This window comes from Anolis carolinensis, chromosome 6 (genome assembly GCF_035594765.1).
Source record: "Anolis carolinensis isolate JA03-04 chromosome 6, rAnoCar3.1.pri, whole genome shotgun sequence".
Lineage (NCBI taxonomy): Eukaryota > Metazoa > Chordata > Lepidosauria > Squamata > Dactyloidae > Anolis > Anolis carolinensis.
In genome coordinates, this window is record NC_085846.1 from 29,494,624 (window position 1) to 29,508,559 (window position 13,936).

The window sequence follows — 13,936 nt, forward strand, 5'->3', positions numbered from 1 at the left end:
TATTTCTTCACTTTTTGCAGTTGCTTGAGAGTCCCATTGCTTGAGTTACAGTTAACTGAGAATTTATTCTATCTGTAAAAAACCTCAAGGCCCCAGAATAGCAAAAGCAAACAAAATCCAAAATGGTTCTAAGAAGCAGTACTTCGATGTCACTTCTGGTTGTCCAAAACAGTGGCCAAGATGTCACACTATGGTCTCCGGAATTTCAGATTAGCTAAAAGTCAGGTAATGTGGCTCTCTGGTCTCTGGAACATTCAAAAATCAGAGTCCTAAAAATAATGTTCTAGTCTCTGTTTCCAAACCAGTCCTGGCTTGTCTTAAAAAGTTTGCATTTGACTTCATTCTCCCAGTCTTGTTCAAACCCAAAGCCCTTCCCAGAATGCATAGTGACCTGGACCATCAATTCCAAAGAAGCCATATCTAAACACACATAGTGCCCCTGCCCAAGATTTCTGTGGCAAGCACCTCCAGACCATGCTCAAAGCTCACCGATGTCCCAAGTCACTGGATCATTGCTTTCCTGACGGCCGATGACATACCAGATGCAGGCCATCCAGTGGGCCAACAAAGCAAACATGGACATGAGCAATGTCAGGACCATGGCGCTGTACTGAGAATAACGGTCCAGCTTTTGGAGCAGGCGGAGCAGGCGCAGGAGACGTACTGTCTTCAGCAAATGCACAAGATACGTCTGAGAGTGAGAGATGGAGAGAAAAAGAAGGGATCAGGCTGTTGTATTGTTTAGACAGTGTGATACAACAGTTAGAACTGAGTGCCACCATCACGGAGAGCAACTGATACTGGGGGATAGCAGAACCGACCAGCCATTCTATGCTTTTGGACAACAGAGCTGTGTTTGCTATTTACAGTGTCTGCTGGTGTCTTCACCAGCATGGTGACTCTTTTGTGAGTATTATTGGACTCTCATATCAAGAAGGAGAGTGTATCATGGACCATTGGGCATATTTCCAAGCACATTTTGGTCTCAGACACGCTCTATAAGCCTTGGCAACAGGTTTGCCAAAGATGATAGTTCAGTGGGTACATTGTGAAGTGAAATCACTCAGGGTGACAGTCTCCGGCAACCATGTCCCCAAGGACAGCCCTAAATACCATCAAATGCATCAAGCCATATCAACAAAATAGTTCCAGGTGTTTTGTGTCCACCAGGAACGTTTTTTAAACATAGTGAGTCCTTACTTCCTTTTGATAGTGAATGCCATCATCTGAGTCTACTACTCCCCCTCCCTGACACACTTTATCAGTTTGAGAGGAGAACGGAGTTTGACAAGATTTAATTAAGAAGCTGGGTATTGATTTCTAGCACCATCCCAATTTAGTCTGTCTGCCATCTAGGAAAAGCAACAGGTATCTACCAGCTCAGGAACAATTTCTGAGGCCTCAAAGGCTGGATGCTGATGACACCATGGTATCCTTTGCCTAGCTGCTTAACAAGACTCCCGGGGACACTGGGGCTAAGAAATGAAAGTGCATTCACTGGCAGGAAGAGGTAAACACAGGACAAGAGATTTGCAGGTGGAGAAGTAGTCTCAAGCTTGGTCAACAGAGCATAGATCTGATCCTATTAGAACTGAAATAAATTTTGGGCCAATCTAAAATTCAGTGAAGGGCGGCATGGGACTTGAATCTGGAATGGCAAGTCATGCAACTTGTGATTTTAAACATTTTGAAAACATCTCCTGGCTCCCAGGAACACTGCTAAATCTTGAAAGTTTCAACACCTCCATTAAAAGCCCATCGTACATACACATACATTAGCAATGTAGAACTACTTTACAAAATAGACCAGTTCTGTGATGGCATTCTTGCATGGTGTTTGACATTTCTGAAAACCCACTTCTGATGGAAACAAAGACACACATTTGTATTTATCTCATATACTAATGGCAAGTTAATTACTCAGTGCCATCAAAGTGACATCATTCATGAAGAGGGGGAAGGAATAAAAGTGCTCAGGGGAATCCCAAACTTTGCAGAAATAAAAAATAAGAGGGTAAGAATAAATTGGAATGGCCCTATAAGGACTGACTGACACTGGCTGATAGTTTTGGGCAGAAGAACAGAATTGAGTTGTTGAAACAATACACCTGCACATGCTAAATAAAACAGTGAAACAAACCACCATATTGCAAAATGTTGTTACATGTCTAACTTATATAAACTCTATTTTTTCACATCAAGAAACCCGTCTTGATTCTGATGGCAGGTTGTGCTCCACATGTGTTTTTGTGTGCACATGTGCTAATCTGTAGTGAAAGCACATCTGGCTGTTGTTCAGCTGTTTGATCACTGAGAAGTGGGAAGGGCTAGAGTATGAAGAATGGAAAATACAGGTCTTAGATGCATATCTGAGAGATTTTCTGTAAGAAGTATGTCCCAGATCTCCCAAAAACAAAACAGTCAAAAATAAAAGAGTGCCCTTTACAAAAGACAGCTTTCAGATAATAGGACCTGTATTCCCGGGGAACAGAAACAATAGGCACTGGTGCTTTCTTTGCCTTTCTGCAGTTTGAAACCAAGCTGGAATGCTGTTTTTTCCCAGTGGTTTATCTTACTGCTTTATTCAACTGTTTTGTCTCAACAATGGAGATTTCTTTTAAAGCCATTGCTTTTCCCCACCCCATTGCTACTGCCAAAGAAGCATGACTGCAAATGACCCTTTCACAGAGTTATTTATGTCTCTGTGTTATAAAGCAACATCCACTGAAGATCTTGTTTTGTGGCAGTTGCAAGGTTTAATTTCAGTCAAAGCGTAAGTTCAGCCCCAGAACCAGTTTTGACCCACAGATTTGTTATAGAAATATCACTATGGTCTCTGAGAATGTACAAAGTACCCTTCCAACCACTGCTGGGTGACCAGTTTTGCTTCTAATGCATTTTAGGGATAAGAAGTGGGATTTAAACCTTTTACCAAGCAACAGTAACCAGAATACAGCATAGCAGTCTCCAAGTTGTGACTCAAGATACCCCTATTTCAGATCTCACTCCATTCATTAGATGTTCATATGCAAGTCACATACATCTAGAATTAGTTATTGTTTTCAGTACTGTATCCTAAACAGTAAACAGAAATCAACATAAGTCCATAGATGTTCAAAATAACCCCAGCCATGCATTATTATTATTATTATTATTATTATTATTATTATTATTATTATTAATTGCATTTATATACTGTCTTTCTCACCCAGTTGGGGGAGGGGGCTCGCAGTGGGTTACAGCATAATCAATGGTAAAATTCAATGCCTCTCATATGTAGGTTAGGTAAAGCTTTCCCCCTGACATTAAGTCTACTGGGGTCTGACTCTAGGCGTTGGTGCTCATCTCCATTTCTAAGCCGAAGAGCAGGCGTTGTCCGTAGACGCCTCCAAGGTCATGTGGCCAGCATGACGTCATGGAGCGCCATTACCTTCCTGCTGGAGCAGTACCTATTGATCTACTCACATTTGTATGTTTTTGAACTGCTAGGTTGGCAGAAGCTGGGGTTAACAGCGGGACTGTTTCCCAGATTCAAACCGCCAACCTTTCGGTCAGCAAGTTCAGCAGCTCAGCAGTTTAACCCGCTGTGCCATCAAGGGCTCACATGTGTAAACAACAAATATCAAGTCAACAACATATAACAATAGAATAAAGCCATTAAAAGGATAAAACTGTGATAGCAATCATAGACACAACATAAAACATTTATTATTATTATTATTATTATTATTATTATTATTATTATTATTATTATTATTATTATTATAAAAGGGAAGCCATATAGAGGGGCACCCCAAGGTTTGCAGAAATACTGAAACTCTTTCCCCAGGAGGGAAAGAGAAACGGAACATTTGTCTATGAGGTCTGACAATATTCAATAGCCATGGGAAGATGACTGACTGGTGGTGGTGGGTAGGGTGGCAATTTGGGAGTGGCTGAGAAAAAGGACCAGAATATCCTGAAAGAAGGCACGACCATATGGCTGGTTAGCCAGCTGAACTCTGGACAAAAATAGTCTGTACTGAAATATTTTACAGCAGCAGTTTGTGTGGAGCGAATAATACCAATCAAATCATCAAGACTACAAAAAACCTTGTTGAAAAAAAATATATAAATACAGTGTTTCTATGATGTTTTTGAGCATGTACAAAGTGTTTCTGGTTTCGACTTGGTAAATACAGTTCCTCTTCCACATATGCATTTGAGAGAACATGGCTGCAGGCATCCCTTTGTTACCACTATTTGCCATTTCTGTGGCTCATTATCGCATGTTTAATCTTGCAAGAACAAAAATATCTGCTTTCAGTCGCACAGATCAGAGGCTGGCACCTCCTTGTGCGGGCAACTCTTTTTAGAAAATGACTGTTCAGCATTCATGGATTTAAAGTAGGGGTGGGCAACTTATGGCCTCCAGAGCACAGAAGGCCCATGTCTGGCTTTTTTACACATCCACCCTTCCCTAATAATTTTAACATTGAAATGAAGAGTCACCTTCTGGAAACATAATTTACATTAAAATCACACTGTGCCTCTTGTCTTATCATGAAAAGGGGAGGAGGTGGAAACTGGAGAGAGATACGTCATCAGGAGAGGATAATGTTGCTTGCACACAACTGAAAGGTGTAAAATTGGTCCCCAGACTCTCTCAAATTATCCACCATCTGGTTTAAAGAGTCACTCACCACAGGAACATTGAAGACATAGAGGAGATCAAAGGGCAAGGCTGCGATCAAGTCCACAAAGAACCAGGTAGCCACGTAGTGGAGGCAGATAGAACGAGGTTCATAAATCACCTGGCCCGACTGGCTAACGTATGTGGTCCGGAAGTTCAAAATAATGTCTGCCAAGACAGAAGAGGCAAAAGAATCAAACACTCTGCACATATTATTGAAAGTTTTCATTGATGGAATCACTGGGGTGTTGTGTGGTTTCCAAGCTGTATGGCCATGTTCTTGAAGCATGTTCTCCTGACATTTCACCTGCATCTGTGGCTGGCATCACAGCTGGTTCCTATACTATGTTTCCACCATAAATCTCAGACAGAGGTTGAAAAAGTTAGTTGTCTGGACCACAATTCCAATAACCTCAACCAGAATGGCCAGTGACTGTTACTGGTGGAGAGGATATGTAGTCCTCAAAAACAACTTCTCCAAGTTTTATTGTATTAAAAAAATCCGAGACCTACTTGCCTTTTGGAAAGCCTGCAAAACCTTGCTCTTCTGACAAGCTTTCAATGGGTGAAAAACTCGGGGCTATGTCTGTTTTTATTGTTGTTTTTATTGTTATTTTAAAGCTAAGTGTATTGTTTTAATCTATTTCTGTAAACCGCTCCGAGCCAAACTGGGAGTAGCGATATACAAGTCTAATAAATAAATAAAATATACTATATTCTTTGTTTTTAATCATTTTCAAGGCTTACAAAGGCCTAGGTCCTCCAGAGAGCCAGATTCTAAAGACCTTGACCCCTCATTCCTCAGTTCTGACTACAACTCCCATCTGCTCTTGCCTTGACAGAAATTAGTAAATTGTGATGGAAACTGTGGCACAATGACATCTGAAGAGTCATGTCTTCCCCACTCCTCTCCTGTTGTTCTGTTATTTATAATAATAACATTACAGTATTTTATTTCTTACCCACCTCTCCTTGCAGCTTGAGGTGGAGTACAACATAGTTAAAACAGCGAGGTAGAACAAAGAACTATTAAAATACATGTAACAAAAACACACAAGTGAAATGCAGCCTAAGATTTACTGCAGGTTTAAATACACAAGTTAGGGTAGACATGCTGGAAGACATCACTGGGTAGACATGTTGGGAAAGATGGGTCTTCTATTGTGTCTTAAATTCTGACAACCAATTTAGCTATCTGATCTCTTTTGGCAGATCATTCCCCAGTCTTGAGGCAGCAGATGATCAGAACCCTTCTCTTCCTTCCTCCACCCCTCTGCTAATTAAATCGTGAATGTGTCTATCTGTAATTTTCTGTTCCAGGAATACAAAGAGTTGTGTTGTTCTCACCAACAATGAAGAGCATCTCCACTGCGATGTCACTGACAATGGTGCTGCGGGCAGTCGCCAAGCTGTCTTCGGTGTCCGTGAAGCAGACGTTGTAAGGAACAGTCACGGCTACATAGAAAGTGGCCAGGAGGATGAGCCAATCCCACAGGGCCTTGAAGACACTGTAATGGAGGAGGATGAAGCGCGACTTCTGTATGGAGGCTACTTTATATTCGGGCACGGAGGGCTTGCTCTCGAAGACATCCTGAAGGACAGAGGAGATGAGAACCTCTTAGTCCTCAGCTTCACATGCATCAATGGGTACAATTGTTTTTCAGCATTTTGTAGGGTAGAATACATAGGATGTGTAGCCCTCCAAATGTTGGAAAGCTTCTCCCCTCAGCTTTAACCATCAGAGCAATGGTAAAACATGATGCGATGTGAACAGCAACATCTGGAGAGCCATATGTTTCCTATCTTTTTGTAAAGACAGCCATGTGTAACTACCTACCATTCCAAGAACACCCCTGAGAATGATGCAATGCCAGGATGCTATTCTCAAGATAGCTTTATTCAGCTAAGCTAGAAACAGCAGTAGCAAGGTTTCTTTGAAAAATACAATACATGGGACTAGGAGAGGAAGAACATCTTGTACTTAAAGGTTAGATTCCCACTCCTCATGAAAGGCCTTTGAGTTATACACTCGGAAAGAAATATCCACACTCCACAATTTCACCAAAAAGAGGGAAAATATTAAGCAGATCTTATCCATAAGATGTAGACCAGGGGTCCTCAAACTTTTAAAGCAGAGGGCCGGTCCATAATCCTTCAGAGTGCGGAGGGGCCAAATTATCATTTGGGGGAAAAAACGAACAAATTCCTATGCACACTGCACATGTCTTATTTGTAGTGCAAAACAACAACAACAATGAAAGAACAATACAATATTAAAAATGAAAACAATTGTAACCAGCATAAACCTATCAGGATTTCAATGGGAAGTGTGGGCCTGCTTCTGTCCAATGAGATAGTCAAGTGAATTAGGATTGTTGTTGTTGTGTGCCTTCAAGTCATTTCAGACTTTGGGCGAGCCTAAGTCTAAAATTATTTATTTATTCATTTACTACATTTATTTATTACATTTATATCCCGCCCTTCTCACCCTGAAGGGGACTCAGAGCAGCTGTATGTACATACAATATATTATATTATTAGCATAGAATATTAGCATTATATATTACTATATTGAACTATACCACTATACTGTAATATTATATGTAATATATAACATATAATTAATATTATTATATGGTATTATTATCAATATTATATGTACAGTAGAGTCTCACTTATCCAAGCTAAACGGGCCGGCAGAAGCTTGGATAAGCAAATATCTTGGATTATAAGGACGGATCAAGGAAAAGCCTATTAAACATCAAATTAGGTTATAATTTTACAAATTAAGCACCAAAACGTCATGTTATACAACAAATTTGACAGAAAAAGTAGTTCAATACACAGTAATGTTATGTTGTAATTACTGTATTTACGAATTTAGCACCAAAATATCACGATATATTGGAAACATTGACTACAAAAATGGCTTGGATTATCCAGAGGCTTGGATAAGCGAGGCTTGGATAAGTGAAACTCTACTGTATATACAATATATTATATTATTAAAATGATATAAAATATTATATTATAAAACTGAGGGCGCGGGCCAGGTAAATGACCTTGGAGGGCCGCATCCAGGCCTCGGGCCTTAGTTTGGGGACCCCTGATGTAGACAATGAAAGTAGCAACTGATACTGGAAAGGTGCATTCTGCAATCCTTGTTAGCATCATGTTAAAGTGGTCCAATATCATATTCATTTAGTTGACCACGAGGCAAAAGCAGTAAGGTATTCATAAGTCATATTCATTTCTTCATTCACTGAAGCACATTTTAACATGACTATCAGCAAAGCTACAAAGGTAGCTGCTGATAAAAGTTTAAAAACATGGGTGTCGATCTGTTGTTACCACTTGGACTTATATCCCACTGACATTAATGAGATAAGTGGCACATGATTAAATTATCTCATCCACTTAAGGGAATCTAGATAAGACTTTGTAAGTTTTACTTAGATTAGCAAATTAGATTAGCGTCAGATGCCATTTTAAATAAAAGAGCAACAATCATTGATCCTCCAGACTCCTTCAACCTGGTGTCTTCTGGAGGTTTGTGAGTAAAACTCCAGCCATCCCCAACCAACCATAGGAGAAATTATGTAGTTTATAATTCAATATATATGGAGAATCCCCTGGGTGCGGAAGCCCATTTCAATACATCCCACTTATTTTGAAAGAAAAGGCTAGGAGAAATCTAGCTTGGAAAGCTGAATGTACTTCCCAGTTCTTGGAGAATAATTTCAAAGTTGCTTCCCTGGGACTCTAAAACATAATTGAAAGAAAAATAAATGCAAAAGTATTGAAATTCCTCAGGTTTCAATCAACTATTAGGCGAGTGCACTACAGCTACCACATTGTGAGTTGTGAGCTTGGAATATAAGTAATTGTCAAACTTTTAGATGGAGACATCACTGTTAACCTCAACCTGAAAGATGAAATTTAAAATAACAACAATAAAGTATGTATCAATGTGTTGTCAAAGGCTTTCATGGCCGGATTCACTGGGTTGCTGTGAGTTTTCTGAGCTGTATGGCCATGTTCCAGAAGCATTCTGTCTAACGTTTGGCCACATCTATGGCAGGCATTCTCCGAGGTTATGAGGTATATTGGAATCTAGCAAGGGAAGCTTATATATCTGTGGAAGGTCCAGGGTGAGAGAAAGAACTCTTGTCTGTTGCAGGCAAGTGTGAATGTTGTAATTAATCACCTTGATTAGCATTGTAAAGCCTTGAAGTTTCAAGGCCTGGCTGATTCCTGCCTGGGGGAATCCTTTGTTGGGAGATGTTAGCTGGCCCTGATTGTTTCATGTCTGTAATTCCCCTGTTTTCTGAATGTTGTTCTTTATTTACTGTCCTGATTTTAGAGGGTTTTTTTAAATACTGGTAGCCAGATTTTGTTTATGATTTTCTCCTTCCTCCTTGAAATAGCAAGGCCATTAAATGCTAATCAAGGTGATTAATTACAACATTCACACTTGACTCCAACAGACAAGAGTTCTTTCTCCCACCCTGGAGCTTCCACAGATATATAAATCTCCCTTGCCTAGTTTCCAATATACGTCACAACCTCTGAAGATGCCTGCCATAGATGTGGGCAAAACACCAAGAGATAATGCTTCTGGAACATGGCCATACAGCCCGAAAAACTCACAGCAACCCAAAACATGTGCTTTCTTCCCTCCCTCCCCAATCTCTTTCTCCCTGCCTCTCTTGTCCTTCTCTTCTCCATCTTCTTTCTCTACAGTAACCCTGAAAACAAGGGCAGTGAATATTTGGCCTTGCATACATTTTGGTCGACCTAGAGCTGAAGTCCAAAACATCTTGAAAGTCAAAGGTTTGCCCACAAGAAAATGGTGGTTGGTTATTGGTTCATGACCTACCTCTTGATTACTATGATCAACGTGGCCAGAATGAATATTCACTCTGACCATTCTGATGATAGTAATCAAGAGGTTAACTGAAAGGAGGTAAAATAGAGGAATAAGAGCTGAGTGGAAGTCTCAAAACAGCATGCATTTCCTCTGCAATAAAGCTATCAGGCTATTGTAAAAAAAGTATTTTTTGTCTGCCTGTCAACTATTCCACTATTCTAATAATAATAATAATAATAATAATAATAATAATAATAATAATAACAATAATAATAAAAAAAACTTTATTTATATACCGCCCTATCTCCCGGTATCTCTCAGGGCGGTTTACAGTCATAAAAGCAACACAAACATTACATAACAACATAATACACATTATTAAACAAAGTGAAATAATACAATTATAACAATAAATCACACTTACATGACCAGATCAAGGGGATGGGAACCATAAACCCAATATATTAAAATATATCATTTTAGGCTAGGGAAATCTTGTGTAATATATTCAGGCTCAGAAATCGGCGGTAGCCCAATGTAATTACTCAAAAACCTGCCGACACCACCAGGTCTTCAGTTCCTTACGGAAATTGGATAATGTAGGGGATTGCCTGATCTCTTTTGGCAATGCATTCCAGAGCCGGGGGGCCACTGCCGAGAAGGCTCATTCCCTCGTCCCCACCAGCCGCACTTGAGACGGTGGTGGGAGCGCGAGAAGAGCCTCCCCGGAAGATCTCAAGGTCCGCACTGGCTCATAGGAGGAGATGTGATCACGGAGATAGGTAGGGCCCGAGCTGTATAGGGCTTTATAGGTCAAAACCTGCACCTTGAATTGGGCCCGGCAGTTTATCGGCAGCCAGTGGAGCTGCTTTAATAGGGGCATTGTGTGCTCCCTATAGCCGGCTCCCGTTAGAAATCTGAGAATTATTCTATTCTACTGTTCTGGAAATCCCAAGAAAGTGGGGCATTTTCCCTCCCGCTCAACACATGCACATACACACACTTCCCTCAGCTACCCACCCGGATAATCCTTGACAATTCCCCTGGGACACTTTCTTCCCAAGCGCACACCCCTTCCCCAAAAGCTCCTTAGGCCCCTAAGTGTGGATGAGGATCGGGAAGCCAGTCCTTTTGCAGGGGGATTGTCCACCATTATCAGCTTAGTACATGTCAGTCTCTGCCCCCCCTCCACCCCACGTGGCAGAGAAAGGGTTTACCAGCCTGTAATACAGAATGGATAGTTTACAAGAGCAGCTGCTGAGGTTGTTGTTCAACAGTGTCTCTCTCCTCCTGCCCCCCACCATACCCTGCATCCTCCAACCACCACCCTTCCCTGAAGCAGCCCAAAGCCTTTTAATCTGCCTCGGCGTTAGGTCACAGAGGAACAGCTGTCAAGGCATGAAGAGCGGCAGAGGGAAAAAGCATAGGTCTTAGTGGTCAGCAGGGGGCCCTTCTTGCCAGGGTTGGGTATCCAGATGTTTCCAAGCCACCAACACTTTCCTTCAAACTCCTTCCATCCCATACACTGACATACAAATAGACCAATTCCTGTGGCAAGAATCAGACTGGCAACCACACGGCACAACTCTTGAATATGCTCTCTAGAAACAAGCAGTAAGCCCCACTATTAAAAAAATAAAAGGCATAATTGAAAGGGGTGGGGAGAGACTTCTGAACGGAGCAAATATTGGCCATGTAATTAAAGAAAATGTCCCAGGGAGGGAGAAACCCATGGGGAATGATCAACCACTGACTACCCACACTGCTGTTAAATATCAACAAGAAAACAAAGAGAAAATACAGTCAGACCTTATCCACAAATTCTGCATCCATGGATTCACTCATCTGCAGCTTGAAAGTGCTTTTTAAAAAGTCCGAAAGACAAATCTTGTTTTGCTTTTTTATATAAGACGCACTATTTAACTTCACCATTGTACATGATGAGATTTTTGACAGATTTTGGTATCAATAAGGGGTCCTAAAACCAAACCTCAATGGATACCAAAGGCCCACTGTAAACATGAGATTCACAACTTCTTTGCTTTTAGGAACCAACAAACTAGCACCCGGCATTTGCTCCTGACATATCATATAAGCTACCATATGAAGTCCAGAGTTGTTCTCCCATGTCATAGAATCATAGAGTTGAAAGAAACCTCGTCGGCCATCCAGTTCAACTCCCTGGCAAAAAGCAGAAAAATCACATCCAAAGCACCCCTGACAGAAGGCAAAAAAGCAGAGCTTCAAAAAATTATCATTTTGGAATCACAAAATCCCTAGAATCCTCCAGCCTGCATGTCAAATGCAGGAAGACACTGTAGTAACTTTACTACTCTTTGTCTCAAGTAAGAAAATCTATATCTATTATGATATATTATTTTGTGTTTTTAATGTTTAGTAGTTTTTATTGGTTTAACTCCCTGTATTCATCATGTTTATTTAGGTTAACCCTTGACTTCGGTTTGTTTAGAAGTTATATTGAGTAATTTGATTCCATGCTTGGCTTTGATTGTTGTTTCTCTTTATTGGCACTTTTTTCGTATCAGGAGCGACCCAAGAAACTGCAAGTCACTTCTGGTGTGAGAGAATTGGCTGTCTGCAAGGACGTTGCCCAGGGGACACCCGGATGTTTGTTGTTTTGCCATCCTGTGGGAGGCTTCTCTCATGCACTGCGGCACTCCACTTGTCACTTCTTTCCATGATGAAGACGATGCATTGGTGAGCACCCTTTGGGTTCGTTCGCTTAGCCAATTACAGATCCACCTAACCGTAGTTTTGTCTAGCCCACATTTAACTAGTTTTTTGCCAGAAGGTCGTGGGGGACTTTGTCGAAGGCCTTACTGAAATCCAGGTACGCTACATCCACAGCATTCCCAGTTACGAGTCGTCTTCATCATGGAGAGAAGTGACAAGTGGAGTGCCACAGGGCTCCGTCCTGGGCCCAGTTCTGTTCAACATCTTTATTAACGACTTAGACGAAGGGTTAGAAGGCACGATCATCAAGTTTGCAGACGACACCAAACTGGGAGGGATAGCCAACACTCCAGAAGACAGGAGCAGAATTCAAAACGATCTTGACAGACTAGAGAGATGGGCCGAAACTAACAAAATGAAGTTCAACAGGGACAAATGCAAGATACTTCACTTTGGCAGAAAAAATGAAAATCAAAGATACAGAATGGGGGACGCCTGGCTTGACAGCAGTGTGCGCGAAAAAGACCTTGGAGTCCTCGTGGACAACAAGTTAAACATGAGCCTACAATGTGATGCGGCAGCTAAAAAAGCCAATGGGATTTTGGCCTGCATCAATAGGGGAATAGCGTCTAGATCCAGGGAAGTCATGCTCCCCCTCTATTCTGCCTTGGTCAGACCACACCTGGAATACTGTGTCCAATTCTGGGCACCGCAGTTGAAGGGAGATGTTGACAAGCTGGAAAGCGTCCAGAGGAGGGCGACTAAAATGATTAAGGATCTGGAGAACAAGCCCTATGAGGAGAGGCTTAAAGAACTGGGCATGTTTAGCCTGCAGAAGAGAAGGCTGAGAGGAGACATGATAGCCATGTACAAATACGTAGGGGAAGTCATAGGGAGGAGGGAGCAAGCTTATTTTCTGCTGCCCTGCAGACTAGGACACGGAACAATGGCTTCAAACTACAGGAAAAGAGATTCCACCTGAACATCAGGAAGAACTTCCTCACTGTGAGGGCTGTTCGGCAGTGGAACTCTCTCCCCCGGGCCGTGGTGGAGGCTCCTTCTTTGGAAGCTTTTAAGCAGAGGCTGGATGGCCATCTGTCGGGGGTGCTTTGAATGCGATTTCCTGCTTCTTAGCGGGGGGTTGGACTAGATGGCCCATGAGGTCTCTTCCAACTCTACTATTCTATGATTCTATGATTCTATGATTCTATGTCCCTGCATGGGGAGCTGGAGCTAACAGAAGGGAGCTCACCCCACTCCCCAGATTTGAAACACCAGTCTTTGGGTAAGCAGTCCCGCCGGCGCCAGGGTTAAGCTATTGCACCACTGGGGGCTCCTTATTGGCAATTGAATGTTTGCCATTTTTGTTATTTCTGTAAACTGCCATTAGTCCCTTTGGGGAGCGAGGAAGGGTTATAAATAAAGTAATACTTATTATTATTATTATTATTATTATTATTATTATTATTATTATTATTTCAAGTCTCAAGCTCAGTGACCATTTGTTGCCATCAATCCATTTCATCTGGGCTTGGCAGAGATGAACTTATGACAAAAAGGAGAGAACTACAAAGAGTCTTTTCAACCCCCTTCTGAAAAACTGTAACCAGTCTAGCTCCTCAGTTTAAAGGCTTCCAAATAAGTCTGGCCTTTCCACCTCTCTTTATCATTCTCTCTCTCATTTGATCTCTCTTTCTCTT

At 41.5% G+C, this 13,936-nt stretch overlaps 1 protein-coding gene across 3 annotated transcripts in view; it reads right to left on the reverse strand.

Annotated features, from left to right (window-relative positions):
* The window catches only part of kcnh4 (potassium voltage-gated channel subfamily H member 4), a 70,606-nt gene that overhangs the window by 21,358 nt on the left and 35,312 nt on the right, over nucleotides 1–13,936 (reverse strand). For all 3 annotated transcript variants that reach the window (XM_008113416.2, XM_008113415.2, XM_016994598.2), the window contains exons 5-7: nucleotides 6,020–6,263; nucleotides 4,683–4,840; nucleotides 490–691 (exon numbers count right to left, since the gene is read on the reverse strand). In XM_008113416.2, the coding sequence (XP_008111623.2) occupies nucleotides 490–691; nucleotides 4,683–4,840; nucleotides 6,020–6,263 (604 nt within the window). The remainder of the gene's footprint in view (nucleotides 1–489; nucleotides 692–4,682; nucleotides 4,841–6,019; nucleotides 6,264–13,936) is intronic.